This window comes from Callithrix jacchus, chromosome 6, assembly GCF_049354715.1.
Source record: "Callithrix jacchus isolate 240 chromosome 6, calJac240_pri, whole genome shotgun sequence".
Taxonomy (NCBI): domain Eukaryota; kingdom Metazoa; phylum Chordata; class Mammalia; order Primates; family Cebidae; genus Callithrix; species Callithrix jacchus.
The window spans coordinates 155,174,886-155,196,256 of NC_133507.1; the positions used below are offsets into that span (position 1 = coordinate 155,174,886).

At 45.2% G+C, this 21,371-nt stretch overlaps 1 protein-coding gene across 1 annotated transcript in view; it reads left to right on the forward strand.

Moving 5' to 3' along the window:
- Positions 1-274: 274 nt before the first annotated feature.
- The window catches only part of TRPM8 (transient receptor potential cation channel subfamily M member 8), a 98,196-nt gene continuing 77,099 nt past the window's right edge, over positions 275-21,371 (forward strand). Inside the window, exons 1-4 of the mRNA XM_002749913.8 lie at positions 275-333; positions 9,776-9,897; positions 13,386-13,459; positions 20,446-20,602. Of these exons, the coding sequence (XP_002749959.1) occupies positions 9,781-9,897; positions 13,386-13,459; positions 20,446-20,602 (348 nt within the window). The 5' untranslated portion in view covers positions 275-333; positions 9,776-9,780. The remainder of the gene's footprint in view (positions 334-9,775; positions 9,898-13,385; positions 13,460-20,445; positions 20,603-21,371) is intronic.

Below are 21,371 nucleotides of genomic sequence, written 5' to 3' on the forward strand. Positions count from 1 at the left end.
AATCTCAGTATGATTTCACACTATGGTATTATTGTCAAGCTAAGAGTGGGAATTTGGTATCATTTCTTAATTAGCATTTAAAATACCATGTTGGCTAATTATCCATTCCCCACTTATATTCCATTGCTAAATTGCCACTGTGCGCAGAGGCTTTAGGCGTCTTCTTGCAACCTCAGTGGCTTAAGATTTTTGTTCCTCTGCTTAAAAGTACTTCACAGAAGAAGGCGGGGCTAAGAAGATTCCAGTTATAAAAGCTTTCCTCCTCCTGTGTGAAGAGATCAGCAGAATCCTTGGGTGAGAGAAAATCCTGCTAGATAAAAACTATCACTTACGGTATGTCATCAACTTTTGCTTTTTGCTTCTCCTTAAATGTTGCCATTGCTGTACCTTGTAGAATAATATGCATTTGTGTTTCTGGGAGGGGCAACATTTAGTTTGCTATGAAGATCTGAAGCCAAAGGAAGACAAAAATTTAAATTTCTCAAAGAGATGTGGGCATAAGCAAAGTGCTATTTCACAAATATATCTAATCCTCGCTCAGATTTATTTAGAAATGAAATCTTTGCTAGACTTTTGAATGACTTTAAATATAATTAAAGTTTTCTTTTTCCGATACAGTTAGAAACTCCCTAAATGAGCTTTAGTAAAAAATTCACTGGCATCTGACCTGTACAACCAAGCATCTGAAGCAGTCCTATTGTGAACATAGTAAAACAAGTTTTTCTTGAATCAAGTCTATGGTGAAGGGTAAACTAACATCAAGAAAGAATGCACTCATGTAGTAAATATTCTTTGACAGTGAAAGGAGAGGGTATGTCTGGCTTGTTTTTGCATACTGTGTTTCCTTTGGTTCTTCCAGCCTGTTGAAACACGCTTATCATTTGTATTATCTAGAGGCAGGAGAGAAACACCGAAGGGCCGGATGAATAATTAAAGGTTTTATTTCCATTTAATTTTGAATCCATTATTGCCAATGCTGACTTATTCAGGGTTAGGATTCTTGAGTTGAAAGTAAGGAAATGATCCTTAAATGTATTCTATGTGTGCTAATACAAAGATAATTTTCATGATAGAAGTTTTAGCTTGTCAAAATCTTGATAGTGCAAAGGACTTACTTCCAAGGTTGTGACTTTGGATGTATATTTTTTTATAATTTGGAACAAAGCTGTTTATTATCATTATGTCTATAATTATATTACAAATAATATAATTATTATAGAAATAATATAATTATATTATAAATTATTATAATTTATAATAATAATATTATTATCTTTATCTTGCCTAAAAAATGATATCATTCTTGGCACCTGTGAAGACAGTAGAGGTCCAGGCTCCATAGGGACCCCGGTCTTTCCTCTTATTCTAAGAGGCTCTCAGCAAATAGCATCTGGGAGCATCACCTGCTGCCTGTATCTACCTCCTGTTTCTTACTTCTACCTTTTAGACAGGATAACTTGGGGTCAATGACTTTGGGAGCCTCCACTGGCTTTTGCCATTTTCCTATTTTTCATCCATCTATTCAAACTTAAAAAAATTGGCTGATAGAGGCAATTAGAAAAACGGGATAATGCCTATAACAAAATAAATCTCAGCTCTCTCCTGGTGGTGACTGAGACATGGAGACACAGGTGCCTAGTGACCCTTGCAGGTTATTATAACCCTTGTGTGCATCACTGCCATGCCCCTGCCAAAATGAGAGTGGAGAAGATCTCTCTGGATTGTGCCATTTACATTTGAAGCCTCCGCAAGTGTTATACTCACTATTTCCATGAATAATTGATGGCTCAAAGAGTGGAGATGGCTGGGGTTTGGTGTGGGGCCCTTTGGAACGTTTTTCTTTAGAGCATGAACAAGTTTTTCCTCTCTAATTCAGTGCGCAAAGGAGAACGTCTTGTGCCCCCCTCCATTTTTTTTTTATCATAAAGAGATTGAGAATTAGACAATCCTGCTTGAAAATGACATTGTAGGACTGATTTGACCATGGGATAGGCAGGCTAAAAAGTAACTTACAAAAGATTTCAGATGCCTTTTTTCAAAATTAAGACAATAACATAGCAGACTAATTTTTTTTGCATTGGGTTCAAAAAAATGCATGAATATTCTGTTGTTCATGGGTGACTTCTAGACTATGTATAATTATTCATGACCACTGATAACTAGTGTTGTTAAAATGACAATCTATTTCTTCCCAAAACTGAATTAATGTGACACAAATTAGCTTCATGCTTAAGATTGGGCTCTCAGGCAAGCCTGCTTGATTTTGAATTTTGCATCCTCTACTTATCAACTGTGTGACTTTGGGAAAGTTACTTAACCTCTCTGTGTCTTGGTTTGCTCACCTATCTAAAGAAGAAAATAATAATCCATATAACTGATGGGAAGATGGATCCATGTGAATACTTTTCACATGAATACTCTTTACATGGATCCATCTTCCCATGAATTATGGGTTTATTGTTCTATTATGAATACGTGCCTGGTGCGTCATAGACACGACACAAACATAGCAGTTATTTATTACTGACATTTGGATGCTGTTCCTGGTCTGATGGAGGTGTATGTTTCATGTGCAAGCAGGACAAACTAATGTTCGTACATTCAGGTTGTGACTACGGAAGAACACAAAGCCAAATTGACAGGATACTGCCTCTTGAAGATCCCATCAATTACATGCATGTGTTTGGAAAGATCTGATTACGTGCTCTGGAAACATTTTACTGCAGTTTAAGAATGACAGGATCCTTGGTGTGATGTGTAGCCCAGTGTCCTCTAAATGCGGTCTTGAGGCCACCTCATCGGGACCCGGGAACTGCTAGAGATGTAGAATCTGGGGCTCACCCCGCCACATCATGCTCTTGAGGTGGGGCCCAGCACTCTGGGTTTTAATGAGTCCAGTGAGTCAGCTTGCCGGGTGGCTGGTAGTTTCCTGTGTGGGAAACTGTAGAAACTGCCGATCCTTAGGTTGGAACTGCTTTCTCTCCTGATAGGTATGTAGGTTTATTGTGAAGTTTTGAAAAATGTGAACGGTGTTTCAAGAATCCACTTTGAGTTTAACTTTTACTGAGGTTATCTCTAGGATGGGCATTAAGATTCCATTAAGTTCATCATGCCCATTTGAAATTTTTGAGAGTAAAAACCATACATGGAATTGAGATTGTTGATTAAAAACATGAAAGCAAAGTTTTACATAGTTTAAAAAGTAAATCCTAGAACTTGACAAACCCTTGGATATCTCTCTATGGAGGATCCATCATTTGGACCTACCATGGAGGTAATTCCACTGGATTTTACTTTTTTTTTTTTTTTGATAGAGTCTTGCTCTGTAGCCCAGGCTGGAGTGCAATGGTATGATCTTGGCTTACTGCAACCTCCACCTCCCAGGTCCTGGTTCAAGCAATTCTCCTGCCTCAGCTTCTTGAGTAGCTGGGATTACAGGCATGCACCACCATGCCCGGCTAGTTTTTGTATTTTTAGTAGAGACAGGGTTTCATCATATTGGCCAGGCTGGTCTTGAACTTCTGACCTCATCATCTGCTCACCTCGGCCTCCCAAAGTGCTGAGATTACAGGTGTGAGTCACTATGCTCAGCCTGAATTTTACTTTAATGGCATAGCTTCCACTTGCATTCAGGACATTTTAAGAAATATGTTTAGTGCTGTAAGTATTGCATGGCTGTGCAGGGGTGTTTTCCTATGTGGCCCTGTGTGCTTTTGGCATAGACATTTTTCTTTTAATTTATTATTTTGAGATAATTGTAGCTTCACAGAAAGTCGGAGAGGAAAAAATAGTGTGGAGAGGATCTGTGTATTCTTCACCCAGTTCCCCTCAATGGTGACATCACACATAACTATGATACGAGCTTAATACCAGGGAATTGGCATTGGCACAATGCAAAAGCTTTATTCAGATTTCACCTTTTTTTTCTTTTGAGACAGAGTCTTGCTCTTGTTGGCCAGTCTGGAGTGTAATGGGGCGATCTTGGCTCACTGCAACCTCCACCTCCTGTGCTCAAGCAATTCTCCTGTCTCAGCCTCCCAAGTAGCTGGGATTACAGGCTGTTGCCATCATGTCTGGCTAATTTTTTTGGTATATATATATATTTTTTTTTAGTAGAGAAGGGGTTTCACCATGTTGGCCAGGCTTGTCTTGAACTCTGGACCTCAGGTAATCTGCCTGCCTTGGCCTCCCAAAGTGTTGAGATTACAGGCATGAGCCATAGCACCTGGTCCCAGATTTCACCATGTTGACATGCATTCATTCGTATGTGTACAGTTTAATGCAATTTTACCACATGAGTAGATTTGTATAACTATCACCAAAACCAAAGTTTGCAACTGTTACATCACCAGAAAATCCCCTTCATTCTGACCCTTTACAATCACCCCATCCTCCCCATTCTACCTGCCCCCAAATGCAGGAGTCCTTTTGACCCCGGCCTCCGTATCAGAGAATGTGTTTTGAAGTTACTTTATGAATGCCGTGAAGCTTGTAGCTGACTACGTTCATTCTGTCAACCTAAAATAATCAAATCTCAGGACTCAACTGAAAGAGCGTATTCACCTGCAAAGATGAGGGCAGCCGTCCAGACAGCAGAACGACAGCAAAGGATTGTGATCACTGCTCCTATGATGGGGAAAAGGGAGGATCATTTATACAGGCAAAACCAGTGGTGCTGAATAGAAACACTTTATTTATTTATTTTTTGAGATGCAGTCTCATTCTGTCACCCAGGCTGGAGCACAGTGGCATGATCTTGGCTCACTGCAACCTCCACCTCCCAGGTTCAAGAGATTCTTTTGCCTCAGCCTCTGAGTAGCTGTGATTACAGGTGCCTGCCACCACACCTGGCTATTTTTTTTTTTTTTTTTGGATTTTTAGTAGAGATGGAGTTTCGCCATGTTGGCTAGGCTGGTCTCAAACTCCTGACCTCAAGTGATCCGCCTGCCTTGGCCTCCCAAAGTGGTGGGATTACAGGTGTGAGCCACCATGCCCGGCCAGAAACACATTTTCTATACAAAGGCTGCTGCACAGATGTAAGATTTGACTGACTACTATTGATTATACTCTAAGGGGGCTGCTTAACACCCTATGGTAAAGAGGTTACTGTCAGAGGGTCTCTGTGTCCAACATCAGTAAGTCTAGGCTAGAATGAAGGATAGGAGTCCGGTTAAAGTTTAACATCTCCATCTGGTTTTTCACAACCTTTGAGAATGCCAGTCAGCAAGGGTTGTGCAAAAACAGCCGTGTTATGTGAGTCTGTTTTCAGAGCTTCACTTTCCCCCTTGGCATAATAAACCCGAAAGATCCTAACATTTTACGTTCTTTTTACAAACCTTTTGCTTTGGCCATTAGTAAGTTTAGACCAGGATTTCTAGTGCCCCTTGAGGACCTTGGAACAAGCTTCCCCTGAGGCTGGATAAGCCCCGGACCTAACCAGTCTCTTTCTCTTATTTTATCCTCAGCTCACTTCTTTCTCTTTGGTTTCTTTGTTTTATGTAATATTTAAGTAAATTTCTTCAATTCTTTGTGCATGAGATAAAATATAAAAATTTAAACTGAAAAAAGCCTCTACCATGTCGTCTCTACTTAATATTTAGCTCTGACATTTTCCCTCCAGCCTCCCTGTCTCCCTTTCCTGAACTACCTAAAGTTATGTGAGTGTTTTCCTTCCTTATTTCCCATTCCCGAGCATGTCTTTCTACTGCACTCACAGCTGAACTGGCTCAGGATACAATTTCTAGATCCATTTTCCCTCTTAAAAAATATAAATACAGTTCCATCTTCTTATAGTTTATAGTGTTGAAGACGTTTTATACCAGCCTGGTTTTTCTCCTTTACTAATTGTTTTCTGCTATATTGCTTGTATGGTTTTATGTTTATTCTTTTCTTTTTTTTTTTTGAGTTGGAGTCTCACTCTCTTGAGCCTCCCAAGTAGCTGGGATTACAGGCATGTGCCACCACACCTGGCTAATTTTTGTATTTTTAGTAGAGACAGGGTTTCATCTGTTGGACAGGTTGGTCTCAAACTCCTGACCTGAGGTGATCTACCCACCGCGGCCTCCCGAAGTGTTGGGATTACAGGCATGAGCCACTGCTCCTGGCCTGTTTATTCTTATACTTAAATAATTTCATCTGGATACCTCTGGCCCTGTTAATTTTGCCTGGCAGCAGACCCAGTGAGATTTTTATTGTGAAGACTCAAACCTTTCTTTATCTCAGGGAAGATTTCTTCCGTTGATGTTTTGATGACTACGTCTCCTATGAGTGGGACATTCTCTTCTGAAAGGCCTGTTCCTGACGTGATGAATCTCCAGTGTTCTGCAAGGCTCCTCCAGCAATGGCTTCAGCCAGGTGTGGTGCAGCTGTACCAACGTTTTCCCTCCTTGGTGGGGTGGGTTAAAGTGGAGGGACACAGCCCCATGTGTCTCCTGCTGCCATGCTCTGCCTGCCCAATGCTGCTGGCACCAGGTCACCACACAGGGCTCCATGGGCCGGCATCCACCGAACATCGTGAGCACATTCTCTGCTTTGACAGTGGGTCACATGTTGCTGCCGGTCTTTGCCACACTTGATCATGGTGCCACTTTCATTAGAAATGAGGACTGCTGTCCATTAAGCACTTCCCATCTCAGCTTCCACCATGCCTGGGAAGGCACCTCACTCTCTCTTCTGCCTGGAGAGGCTGCAACCAGAAAATAATAAACAACACCAACAACAAACTGTCCAGAGCTGGGAAAAAACCAAAAACAGCCAAACTTGAGTTCTCGTGTAAAGAGAGCTTGTGACTGATGTAAAAATGTTAGACCATTGTCTGATCAGAACCAGGAAAATACCAGCACTCAAGAATTAGGGGAGAATGCCGAGCAGAAAGAAGAGCAGGGAGGCTGCTGTCAGGATTTTCTTCACCAGATCAAAACTCCGATGAAAACAGAACTCTTCTTACGGTGTTGGGGCGAAAAGTGTTGAATGCAGTAAAAAGACATCCCCACGGAAGAAACGCTTCTCACGGGTTCCTCCTTGGCTTTCCTGAGTTCAGATCATCCCCAGGGACCTTTTCCTCACACTGACAGACAAGTTCAGGGTGGGCGAGTCCGGAGCAGAAGGATTCATGCTAGGCATGGACATCCCAGCCCTTTGCCTACTTTTCTTTTTTTTCCAGGGAATTTTGCATCGCTGCATCTGGCGGTGTGATTTTATTACTTCTCCCTGGCACGTGATGAATCAAGGGATTGGCTTTCTCCCCTGCCTTTCCAGTTCACTCAGGAGCAGCTCCTTTCCTGCAGACCCCTCCTCTCACTCTCCAGGGCCCCAGGTGCTCTCTTCCCACATCACTTCCCTTGGGCCTCAGGACTTATGTTCCTTCTTCCAGTGCTTCTTTTACTTATTTTTTATTTTGAGACAGTCTTGCTCTGTCACCAGGCTGGAGTGTGTGATGTGATCTCGGCTCACTGCAATCTCTGCCTCCTGGGTTCAAGCGATTCTCCTACCTCAGCCTCCAGACTAGCTGGGACTACAGGTGCGTGCCACCAGGCCCAGCTAATTTTTGTATTTTTAGTAGAGACGGGGTTTCACCATGTTGGCCAGGGTGGTCTTGATGTCTTGACCTCATAATCCGCCTGCCTTGGCCTCCCAAAGTGCTGGGTTTACAGGCATGAGCCACCGCGCCCAGTTCCAGTACTTTCCAATACTTCTTTTACTTCCGAGCCTGAAGTCCTGCAAGAATGTGTCTAGAAGATCTACGAACCTGCACTTCTGAGGTAGCTGTTATCTAAGGCTCTATGCCAAGACCCACAGTCAACCAACCTGAATATCAGCTAGTCTCAGAGAACCAGGAAGAGACTACCAGTCGCTAATGAGGCCTTCAGAATGTCAGAGGAATGCTATTTACTGCACCTCTTAAATGGCTCCCAATGTTTTGTTTGATGGAAATGCGATTTGAAGGCAAATATACCCCTTTTCTGTTGCAGTGAAATAAACAGTTTCCATTTCAAGGCAAATGAAGTCACTTCCTAAGCATTGGTGCCCTACTTAGAAGCAATTTGCTGTATGGGAATCATAGTGAATACCTTGCAGGATTGATTTGTGGTTTTGCAATAATGTATGTAAAGTACCAATTAATACTCTCAGCTTCTCTTGGAAATGCCTGGGGAGAGAAGTAAAAGAAGCACTTGTTGTTTTAAACAGTCTAGACTAACCATTCCGAGTGCGTTTTAAACCAGTGCCAGTCTCTGTGGTGTGGGAGGCCTGTGGCTGGTCTGGGATGGGCGATCTGGAGGGAGGAGTCATGACCACTGGGCTGAGGGGCTGAGAGCAGAGTGTGGCTGAGTGGTGGGTCTGCTCTGTGTCTTAGACATTTCTGCGTTCGGGAGTTATAGAAGGTAACGTGGAAGTAGTTTGCAAACCGAAGGAGGATTTGCGAGGGAGTATTGATTCAATCAAATTATTCATCTGATAAATATTTATGCAGGTCTCCTTTATGCATTGTGCCAGGTCTGGAAGTCTAGTGGTGAACAAGATACAGTCCTTGGCCTCAGCAAGTTAACAGGGGTCAACAGATTATTAAACAAATCATGATGCCCACAGCTTGGTGCAGGTTGAAGGGGCTACAGAGGCAGGTGAGCTCTTGCCCAGCCTGGGCATTGTGGGGCACCTCCCTGAAGAAGTGATGAGTGAGCTGAGCCTGGAGGATGAGCAGGACGACAGCTGGAGGGGTATGGGGAAGAGGGCTCCGGACAGAGGGAGGGACCCCAGATGGGAAAGGCGGCCCAGAGAGAGAGGGAAGTGGGTACAGTCAGGCTGGGGAGGTGGAGGCCAGCAGGGCCCCTGGCAAGTGCAGGCAATTTGAGAGCCTTTCGAGGGGTGAGGAGGAAGGACTGCCACTGGGATGTGATGGGACACACAGGGAGGAGCTTGGCGCCAGGAGGAGGGGATTCAGGGAGGCACAGGTGTCCGGGAAGTATGGTGCTTTCTTTGCTGTGTCTTAAGGACAAACTTGGAGGTTGAGTAGGCATTGACGGGTTTTGTCTGGAGCTTGGGATGTGGGTCTGAGTTAGAGTTTGGGAGACAAGGGGAGAGGGGCCTCCTGAAGTATGGGATGGGGGCATCTTAGAGTGAGAAAAACAGAGTGGGGTCTCCAGGAGGCATCTGCATGACATATAAGGTTCTGCCATGCTCAGGCCAGCAGCCTGCTCCAGAGCCCAAGAGAGAAGTTTTGGGCATTAGTCTCAGGATGACCTGGGACATGCTGACCCTCAAGCCCTGCCCACCACCCTTCAGGGCCAGGAGTCTTCTTTTCTGCCCGAGGGCCAAGTCCTCTGGCCAATACAGGCTGCTATCCATAGTCTGCTATGTAAATTTCCTTCATCCCCAATTCATTACTTAGCAAGGAGCTCTCAAAAGCCCCTCAGGTGTAGTGTGTTGTGATGCATGTGGTAGACTGTCCTCTCAGAGCTCTCGTTTGCGTGGGGCCATGCCCTCAGCCACTGCACAGAGGGAGTACCCAGAAGGGGATCCTGACTCAGAAGTGAGGGGCCAGAGAGGGTGTGCTGAGTGAGGGGTGGAAATGCCACCTGGGTCTTGTAGGGTGAAGAGGAATTAGGGGCAGGGACACGATGACCCTATTGGGCCGAATGGAGCATGGGACATTGCACGTGGCACATTGCACATGGCAAAGGGGAGAGGGTGCCGAGAAAGGGGCGTTGGGGTGAAGCTTTGAAGGAAGCCCTTTTACTGTTTGTAACCCAAACGTATCCCCCTCCACCCATCGTCGCAGAAGAGATGTCCTTTGGGGGAACCAGGCTCAGCATGAGGAGCAGAAGGAACGGCACTCTGGACAGCACCCGGACCCTGTACTCCAGCGCGTCTCGGAGCATAGACTTGTCTTACAGTGAAAGTGTAAGTCATGCGCAGCACCTGTTTGAAAGGTTATCATTGTAACATTCATAAGGCATTAAATCATGCATTTGCAAATGGACTTTCAGGAAATTTTAGATGCCATGTCTTTAAAATTTCACTACTTAATGCTCAGTGCTCTCGCTTCCGGCCTGAGTTTTGAATCCCAGTCCCTTTTCCAGCTCTATGGCCTGGGTCTCAGTTTGGGTCCATCTGCACTTGTTCTTGCAATGGCCTCCTCACTTCACTCCTTGGCACTGTCTCTCCTGGTTCCAAGCCAGCTTCCATGCTGCCTTCAGGACACAGACGTGCCCAGTCATGGCTTCTTGGGTGAGCTGGACTCGAGGTTGGGTGCCAGCGGGAGGCATGTCCTTAGCACCTCTTTGCCTCTCCCTGCCTGGCTTTGCTGGCACTAGGCGGAATTTCCTCCTGCAGGTTTTCTGCCTACTCTCAGATCCTGTCCAACACTCTCATTTGTCAAGAAATTAAGACAGCTTTCCAGTCTGAAATCCAGTTTTCCTGGGCTATGGTGTTAAAACTTGGGATAGCGGCTAGCTTTGGAAAGAAAGGAAAGAAGTAGGAACTGGTGGTTGGGGAGGGCGGTTTTGGGGTGTTGCTTAGGATTTTGATCTCACTGGTGGGTTCTGTGGGGGCTGACTTTGTGATCTTTCATTGAGCTGTAAGAAAACACACACACAAATAAACACGCAAAAACCTACTCTTCCCCAGCTGGTTCTGTCTCCCCGGGCCAGGACTAGGCAAGTGAGGCACCCTGATGCAAAAGTGAAGGAGGTGCCAGCCCTCAGGGGCTGCCCCTACACTTGCGTGCCCGGGTGGTGGGGGGACTAAGCACCTCCTTGCAGTTGCTCCCCAGTCTCACCTCAGTTGTGGTCATGGGAGAAGCAAACAGTGGGCCAAGGGTGGTAGTAGCTTTTCTGGCGTTTTCCCTCTTGCTCTCCTCCTTCAACCCCAGTGATGAAGCATCTCTGGGAGGGCCCTTCTGGAGGGATCCCCTGGCCTCAGCACCGGAGCCCTGGGAGATGGACAGAGGCTAATTCTTTCTTGTGCCTGCTCCTGTGACCTCCTGCTGGATGGGTGTTCTCTCCTCAGCCCCTGTGTGTCAGTCTCTCCCAGATGCAGGCATCTCTGTGGGTAGAACTGCTGAGACCATCCAAGAGTGTCTCAGTTCTGAGGGGTTCCTTTTTGCCCCCTGAGCACATGCACACCTTTGCAAAGTACACTTTCAGAGGATTTGTTTTAAAGCCACAAAGCAATTTCTAAGAAATCATCACCCTTCCTCCATGATCATTGGTTACACAGCTTACATAGCTGTTTCCTTCACTCCTGTTAAGTAGATTTGAAATTAGTTAACTGGATAAAAAAATTACAGGAAAAATGGGCATCACAGATTTTCAAAACTGTTGTGTGGAGGTGAGCATTGAAACTGTTTTTGCTTCCAACATGTTCGTGTTGAAATATACATAGAAAAGAATGTATAAATGTGAATTTCCAGCTTAAAAAGAATATTGAAGTGAATGTTTTGTGCCCACCACCCGCTTGAGAAATAGCATATCACCCCCATATGCCTGGTGAGTTGGCTTTCCTCTCTCCTATCAGAGGCTATAACCACTTTCCTGAGTTTTGTGTTACCCATTCCTTGATTTTATTTGTAATTTTATGACTTGAGTCTATGTATCTCTCTAAACAATACACTGTTTAGTTTTGTTCTGTTTTTGAGGTACATGGAATTGTACAATAAGTATTTTTTTGTGAGTTCCTTTTTTTTCTTTTTCTTTTCTTTTTTTGTGTTCAAAACTCTTTTTGAGATTCATCCACGGTGAGACATGTAACCATTGTTGATTTATTTCACGGCTGTGCTGCACCCCACTGTGTGCTTATGTTTATTTATTCAGCCTAAGACAGATGGCATTTGGGCTTCTGGTCTTTATTACTACAAGCAATACCACTTTTAACATTCCTAGATATGTAAGCCATGTCCACCTGGAAAATGTTCATTGAGTTGAGGCTTGCTGTGGGTGAAGGTAAGCATCTCTCTTTCATGGGGTCTGGGTTAAGACACAGGACTTATGGGGAAACTTATGTTCAAAGGTTTGGGAAGATAAGGCACATGGTCACCGTTCTCTGATATCTCAGGACTTGCAGAGGCAGAGGATGAGAAAGGAAGAGGGTACATCGTGAACTTCATGCCAGGAGAGGAGACTTCCCCCTTTGCAGTGTATGGCTGGTGACAGCCTTGCTGGTGGGGAAAGGAAGTCAGGGGTGGCTCTGGTGCCAGTGGCCTGTCTTATGAGGCCAACTGTGTGTGAGGTTGTCTGAGAACTCCAGCTGCCCGTACCTGGTGGCCTGTGGGAAGTGGCATTGGGCTGCCGGGGAAAGGAAGCTCCTAACAGCCCCGCCTCCCCAGGGCAAGGCAGCTGTCTGAGGCTGAAAATTTGTAGCCAGGCAGCTTTGCCAGGCACTCTGAGTGTGCAGGCCATTCATGGGACAATCCTGCCTTTCTCCACAAGGGACTCTTCCTCAGGGAGATAACTTTACTGGCAATCGTGGACAATATTCAGGAATGGTTGCATCAGTTCACTTACCCACCCATGGTGGGCATGAGGCCCACTGCCCTTCCCTTCACTCATGCTGGGTGTTCATTGCCTTTGATATTTTTGCTAACCTGGTGTGTGTAAAACGGGATCTCACTGTGGTTTTCCTTTGCATTTGCTCATTCTGAATGAGGTTGAGCTTCCTTTCATATGTTTATGAGTTATTCTCTTTCAATGAAATGGGTTATTTCTCTTGTCTTTGGCCATTTTTCTCCATAGGGTTCTCTGCCTTATTCTTATTGATGCAGAGCGCTTAAATATTCTACCAATCCGGTCATGTTCCATACATGATGCAAATACCTGCTCCCACTTTGAGGAGTGTAGGTATTTTTAAAGGAGTTTTTCATTTTTTTTCCAAATAGTTTGCTTCTGCTAACTTAAGGGAAGCTTTTGGTTTATAAAGGGTTTGGCTGTTTGTCAGAATTAGGTCCCAGATGTGCCTAACCACCTTGCCCATGGAGGGATAAATATAATTATGAAGGGTTTTTGGAATACGTCTTCTTTTAAACAGCAAGTATAAGAGGAATGGGAATCTGCACTGATATATTATTTATGAAAAACTATCATCCAATGCCTATGTTCTTCCTTGTAGCCTTAGAGGTGGAAAAACATAATTTGTATGTATATAATGCTGTTTATATACAAGATAAGCCCAAATCATTTTTAGAAAAATTTTCCATTTAGTTATAAAAATTTTAATGTATGCATCTTAAAAAGAAACTGTGTGCTCTGAAGGCATGAACAAAGGCTGGATGCTATGAATATGTGGTAAGTTCTTAAAGCATATGAAGTGGGGTTACATCATATTTAGCATTCATTAATATCAGCAAGGAGTGAGAATAAATTAGTAATGTGTTATTCAATGCTCTCTCTCCAAAGGACTTGGTGAATTTTATTCAAGCAAATTTTAAGAAAAGAGAATGTGTCTTCTTTACCAAAGATTCCAAGGCCACGTAAGCTACTACTTTCCCTCCACTTTTGCTTTCCACATTCAAAAGAAAATCAACCACCATTACGACAAACAAAGAAATGCTCACTGGTTTGTTATTAAAGATGCCTTCGTCTTGTGATTCTCAGAAATGTTGTGTGAGCAGGAAAGATCTGGCAGGGAGCTTCTAGGTGTTGCTTACAGCTCTACGATTTCATTTGATATTTTCAGCTGTGGCAATAATTGAAAAAGTCACTGAGAGAGGCTGTCACTCTCTTCAGTATTCCCATGAGAATGGAAATCTGCCTGAGTGACCTTGGTAATGAAAGTTGTTAACAGGGAAGTTGTCTGGCAATACCATGCATGTCTTACTGGCTCCTCTGTCAGGCTTTTCTTCCCTGCTGCTGACTTTGGGTCTTTCCTTCTAACTGGGTGTTAATCTACTCTAAGTCTCATGTGTTGTGGAACATTCAGCCTGGGTTACAAAAGCAAGCTCCACCAGCTCTTCAGCAAATGTTGATGAGCAAGTGAGTGAATGAATGGACTGACTAGTGCTCACCCTTTGTGTAGAAGATGCCTTTGAATCTAATTAAACAATCTTAATCCCACCCCACTCTCCTTATTTCTCTCTGTCCCTTCTTTTTTTGCTGACTGGCAATGCAAAGTCTAGCTATTAACCGAGTGGAAGTTTCTGCTGTCGTTTAAAATGAAAAGAACTTCTGTTGAACAGAGGCAATGAACAGAGGAAGGATGTAGTAACAAAGAAAAAGGCTTTAGAACCAGCTTTGATTTTAACCTTGACTTGGCTGCCTCCTCACTGTATGGCCTTGAGCCAATTATTCTCTTTTCTGAAGCCAATTCCCTTATCCTAAGAATCTAGCAAAAGTATACCTCTTGGGTTGTGGCATTCAATGAGGTAGCACATAAAATACCCACCATAATGCTTTAGAGCATAATTCTTCATGTGAATCAGAAAATGAACAGCAGAAAAGACCTCTGCTCTGTCACTGGTATAAACTTATGCATCATGAGTCGTTCTGACAAAGTATAAGCTCTGGAAGTCAGCTATTTATTATCCCCTGTATGTTTCACGAACAGGACGTACACACTTGATTGCTAATACTACAACCTCCTTGCAAGGAAGCTGTTATTGTCGTTAAGGCAAGTGAGACCCAGAGATGTTCAGTAATTTACCCACGGTCACATGGCCAGTGGAAGATGGATGAGGGATTTGAACCCAGGTTTTCTGATTCCAAGGTTGTGCCTTCTCTATGCCCTCAGTTGCCTCTCTTTCTAAGAATGACTTTGCTTCGGGCAGACCAAATTCATCAACACGTTCTCAGTTACAGATGTCCAGTCTGACTGGCATAAGTGGAAGATGGAGGAGGGATTCTGTGGGGTGTGATAACGGGATGTTGTGCGTGAAAAGTGCAGCCAGATCCAGGGCTTGAACAATGTCATCAAGACTCTGTCTTCTACCTGTTGTTTCTGCCCCTCTCTGATGGGCAGGCTTTTCACAATTGGAGGCAAAATGGTCACTGTTGTTGGTTGTACGTAATCAGCTTTCCATTTGCCAGTTAGAGCAAAGAGAGCCTTGCTCCTAGCAATTCCATCAAAAGTCCTGGGTGATGTTCATGGCTCTTAATGGTCTGGCCTGGGCCATGTGCTCATCTCTAAACTAATCCCTGGGCTGGAGGATGGATTAGTTGAGTTGGAAGGTGGAATATGTTGATTGGCCAGGCTTGGGTGATGTGTCCGGGTGAACTCAGTGCAGAAAAGGATGATTTCTCAAAGAAAAATCAGGGCTCACTTACTAGCAGAAGGGGAAGTAGATGCAGGTTAGGGAAACCTATGGCTGTCCACCTTACAGTGCTTGATTACACCTCAAGTCTGAGCCAAAATGAAGGAAGATGTCATGAGCAGCCACAGTCCTAAGCAACACAAGCAGAGCATAGGAACATCTCAGGGTCTTCCAGTTCCCATCTCAGAAGGGATGCAAAGTTCTATAACCTTTGAATTCCCCATATGTATTATTTCTATCTCTCTGTGGGTAGTGGGAACACTCTATGCAATCTAAGTTACCCATCAGGCAAGGGCGTCAAATGAAGTGATTAATTACATAGATACCCTGGTTTTGCTGCCACTTGCCACACTAGATGACATAAGCTGCCAGTGTCCCTCCCGAGAGTTCCCCGTGTTGCCACCCTTGTGCTAAGCCCAACCCACCCTTGTCTTTCCACTCTAACCTCTTGTGGATGTCACTGCAAGGTGATGGCATGCATTCGCTCCTGCTGCTGTGTGTCCTCTGAGACATGCTGCCAGCTTAGGGTCGCCTTCTGGCACACTATGGGTAGTAAGCTCCTAGGTCTGGGTTATAGTCACTTCTTACTTCCTTGGCCATGCTGGGTTCCAAGTAGAAACAGAAAGAATGCTACGTTCACCACAGCAGCACTGCGCAACAGAACCTTCTGCCATGGTAGAAGGATTCTATGTCTGTGCCATCCAATATGGTAGCCACTAGCCACAACTGGCTATTGACCATTTGAAATGTGGCTAGTACAACCAAGGAATGTTTTCAACTTTATTTAATTTCACTTAATTTAAATATAAAATTAAATAGCCATGTGGGTCAGTGGCTACCACACTGGACAGTGTCGTTCTACAGGATTCAGAATTGGTCCAAGGGGGTAGAACTAGGGTCCTGATGCTCTCCTGTCCTCTTCATCTCTCCTACCTGTCATCCCTATTCCTCCTCCAGGTATCTGCACTCCTAATGCCTTCCTGGCAAGCCCTCTTCTCCATTTGTAAACCAATTCACGCAAATTGATGCTTGGAGTGATACCAGCCCATAGGCCAGAGCTGCCAGGCAGCTGCCACCTGTGACACACCCCTACCCTTAGCAGGCAAAAGGGCTCAACAGTCTGTTTTTGGTTATAGCAACAACAGGTGGGGCAATTCTGCAATGAGCTTGGGTGGGTGGACAGATCCCAAAAGAGAGTGGGACAGTGACAGCTATGGAGAGAGATGAGGAACATCGGGAAGCAGACTGGGCTCAGGAAGTGCCCTAACACTGAGGAAAAGAGAAGGCTGAGAAAAATGTGCTCAATTCTTGTTGACTTTTTCTTGGCCACACTGAGTGATACCCTGGGAACTGTTCCAAAACAGAGGTGAGGCTGCTGCTGGAGGGCAATGTTGGATCCAGGCTCTAGCTCAATTTTTATAGCTTCAGAAAATATTAAATGCTTTGAGAAACACTTTGGATAGGGATCATGTACATACCGTGTGGTAGTTAAGACTTTTGGTTACTTTGGTTTGAATGAAATATTGATCGGCCATTATTAAGCACAATTATTGGCATAAAAGAGGTTTTCAATACCCATTTTTAGTATAAAGCAACATTCCCATTCTCTCTCCCTCTTTTTCTTCCTCTTTCTTTTCACTCCTATTTTTTTCTTTCTTTCCTTCTCTCCTTTCAAGAAAAAAAAAAAAACAAGGAACTCAACTACCTTAACCTGAAGAGGTGATTTGCTCTAAGGAAAAAGAAATGCCACCTAAGAGTAGAGGGTGGCCAGGCCTCTGGAGTGGTTAGCAACAGTGACTGACGAGAGGTACTCAGTAGGTCCCCTCTGCTCACCCCTGCCTCTACCTCTCCCTGCACACCGGCTCTCTTCTTTTTCAGAGTAGCTACAGTTGTGTTGTGGTGTCTGATCTTCCATGTCACAGGCCTAGACCTAGAGAGAGATGGGAGCAGCTCTTTTGGTCCTAATTTCAAATTCTTGTGAAAGGGAAGCCTATGCCAATCCCGGATTAACTTCCCATCCTTGGGCCTGTCTGTCTTGGACATTTCCATAATTTAGTTATATGAACAGACTCATCCTGATCCTACTGTGTAGACAAGGTTGGAGAGAAGGGACAGCCTCACTGGGGTCGAGGTCAACGCGCCGTATCTAGCAGGCACCTGCCCCGATGCGTGTCCAGCAGCATCCCACCCCCTAGGAGAGCAAGCTGCTCATGAGGTTTGCTGCTGAGAAGCATTTGTTCCTCACTGTAGAATAGCTTTGTCGAGCGGCTTTGGTAGTTACCCTGGGCTTCCAGTACTTCAAAAAGATCGCGATTAGCAGAGCAACTCCAGTTGAAGCCAATTACTTCCAGGCAGCAGAAACTCGGTCACAGTTTGGCTGGGAATTGATCTGCTTCTGGAGTGATCATAAAATTTGCCCATTAAGCAACTCCTTTCTGCTGCTATTGGGGTTTTAGAAACAGTCATAGAAATATGTATCACTATTACCATCTTGTAAATGAAAGTGTGACCTCCTGCCACAGAGCGCTTTGAGAATTAACCCTATCATTTTGCCATATGTTAAATAGGGTGAACAGTGAAGAAGACCCTGAAAGTACAGCTTGTATTCTGGAAGGAAAACAGACCTACTTTACAAAAACTGTTGAGGATGCAAACCATTTAAAAGAAGACCAATCAGTGTATTTATTCACTCACTTGTTCACTCATTCAAAGGACATCTGCTAAATGCCCTGATGTGCCAGAAACATGGGGACAGAGAATATAAGATAAAGAGTCCAGCTGGAAGCAAACCCTAACAGGATTTCCTCAGTTTGTATATCTTTATTTGGCTCAGCCTATGCAGGGTCACCATGTCTTGTTCCATGGTCGCCATGTCTGGTTGCATGGGCTGTGCACTGCACAAGGATGCTGGGGGTGAACGGGGCTGAATCTTGTTATCTGACCCTGCATCCTGGTACTGGCCCACATCTGCCAGAGGGGGGTGCCTTTTCCGGTAGGTTAGTGGTGAATGGGTGATCACAGGCTTTATTGTGGGGTCTAGGACCTGGATAAGAGTGAGGGAGGCACTGATCCTACCAGGACTTGGGCAACAGGTGTAAACTTGGACTGTCCTGGGCAAATCAGGACACTGAGTCACCCACTGGTAAAAGGAGAGCTGTGCCCTTAGGGCCTGTTTTAGTGACCAAACATGTCTCCCATTTTACTACTCCTAGCCTTCTCAGGACAGAACTCTCTGTTCTCCTCCTCCGCTGGCCATGGCCCCCTTGAATTCCTAGCACCTCTGTGTCTTGTCCAAAGACGGATCAGAGAGACAGCAGAGAGAGATGGAGAACCAAGTGAATGGGGCAGGTAGTGAGAAGCTGGGAGGAGGTGAACAGTGCCTCACTTGGGGGGAGTTGTTTTTGGCAAATGGGAATCTTGGTTGTTGTTGTTCATGTCTTTGGAGACCCCTCTCTCAGGGAACCCTGGATAGAGAGGTCAAATAGTCATGGAATGTGTTTTTGGAGGGTTTTTTTTTTAGATGGAGTCTTGCTCTGACACCAGGCTGGAGGGCAGTGGCATGATCTTGGCTCACTGCAACCTTCACCCTCCGGTTCAAGTGATTCTTACGCTTCGGCCTCTCGAGTAGCTGGGACTATAAGTGTGCACCACCACGCCCGGCTAATTTTTGTATTTTTAGTAGAGAAGGGGTTTCACCATGTTGGCCACGATGATCTCGATCTCTTGACCTTGTGGTCCGCCCGCCTTGGCCTTTCAAAGTGCTGGGATTACAGGCGTGAGCTGTTGCACCTGGCCGATTTTTTTTTAAAACTGCATTTGTGCTTCTTTTCTGTTGCCACTGCCTTCCTTAATCCTTGATTTGCATGTATGACGCCACCATAACTTAAGTCACCTTAGTGGAACAGGTACCACATCCCAGCTCCAGCAAAGCACTCTGCATCATTTCCAGCCCTCACAGCAAGCCTGACAGGAGAGCGGCTGTGCAAGAATAAAAGGAGGTGTTTTGTTTGTTCCTCTGCACTTTGCCAGGTGTCGTGTGAAGGTATTCCCAAGAGATCAACTTACGGGCAGGAATGATATCCAGCTCATCTCGAGCTGATGTGATGCTCAGCCCAGGGCTGACTCAGAGTGGCTCAGATTTTCAATAGTCTCTGTTGGGTGACTGTGGTATGTTGGCGAAGGCATAGGGGAAGAGGATTTGCCACTGACTGCGTATCTTTTTATCCTCTTTCAACTTCCTGTTATGTCTCTGTGTCGCCTAATGGATGAATTTAGTTCCACTGCACTTTTAACGGGAAGAATTCATGTTCATTTACCGCACAGTTTGCCCTCATCTACCCCAAATTATTGAAAATCTCTCTAGTAGCTAATGTCTAATAAGGAAAGGATGATCACTCTAGAGTCTGGAACATTTTGGGTCTCTGCCAAGGGAAGGCATCTCCCCAGCGAGTTCAGCCCATGGGAAGGATGTCTGACTTCACTTCAGAAGTGCCTGACTGGATGGGCAAACTGGCAGGGTTGGTGCTGAGGCGCCGAGGCCTACCCAGGGCTCCCGTGTGTTATGAACTGTGTGAGAAGCTGAATAAAGTTTTCAGATTTCTGAAACTCGGTCTCATAACAGCCCCATGGACAGAAGCTAGATTCCGAGGCAGGGCTCATTTCTGTTCTATCAGCATGGACCTAGCTTGTTGGTGAAGGAATAATAAACATCAGGGCTAAAACAGCAGAACTAGCTTCTTTTCTTTTCTCTCTTCATTTCTTTGGTGAGGGAGCCTTGCTCTGTCGCCCAGGTTGGAGTGCAGTGGTGTGATCTCAGCTCACAGCAACCTCCACCTCCTTGGTTCAGGTAATTCTCCTGCCTCAGCCTCCTGAATAGCGGGGACTAACAGGTGCATGCCACCAACCCTGGGTAATTTTTGTATTTTAATAGAGACAAGTTTTCACCATGTTGGCCAGGCTGGTCTTGAACTCCTGACCTCAAGTGATCTGCCCACCTCAGCCTCCCAAAGTGCTAGGATTATAGGCATGAGCCACTGTGACCAGCCACATCAAACTAGTTTCTATGAAACTGACTGAGATTACGAAAACAGTCTGAAAATAAGACTTGAAGGTATCACTTCTTTGTGTGTCTATTTAAGCTAACAATGCCAGTTTCCATAAATAGGCTCAATGAAATCCTTCCTTCCTGTCCACACCATTGCGCTTATCAGGGAAAATGTGTGCAAGTGTGGCTATCCCCAGAGCCAGCACATGGAAGGCACCCAGATCAACCAAAATGAGAAATGGAACTACAAGAAACACACCAAGGAATTTCCCACGGATGCCTTCGGGGATATTCAGTTTGAGACACTGGGGAAGAAAGGGAAGGTAAGCAATGGTTTTTTACTTTGGTAGCTAGTTCAGAGGCCCAAGTGGCTTGGGCTACCTTGATTTACCTGTAACTAACAGGATGGAGGCAGGAGAGATGGGTAGTAAACACCAAAAATGATTGCAGGAAAACATACATCTTGTAAAAGTCAAAGAGCAATGATTAGACTATGCTCACTGGAAAACTTGGCGGGTAAGGACTGGATTATCACCTCGCCCTCTGTGTCCACACACAAGGCAGGCATTCATATGACATCCACCTTGAGACCGCTATTACAGAAGCCCCAGGAATGCTTTCGTGAACCTGATTGCTTAGCTCTGTGTACTCCTGAGTTATATACTGCCCTGAATATGCATTCCCTCCACACTCACTGTGCAAGCTCTCCAGCAAGGTTTTGCAAAGATGTTAAGTGATCATAAACAGCCTCTCCTACATCCTCCGTGCTCTCAGTCTCAATGAGAGCACCGTCCACAGGCTGCTTCTGCAGGAGCCAGGCCTCTCCTCCCCCAGCTCCCCATGGCCGCCCTGGGAGATGACCCAGCCCCATCCACTGCTGACTCCTCCCAGGGCCTCTGCCCCAGCATGGGCCAGCACCCTCTCTTGCTGCCCACAGCTCTGCCCACCTCCCTGTGGCATCAGCAGGGGTGCGGAGGACTCTAAATGCAAAGCCCACCCTATTACTACCCTGCTTCAAACACCTCAGGGTACCCCTGTAAGTCCCAAGTTCTCCACCTGGCCTGCGGGGCTTTCCAGGGCCCCCAGGGCCCT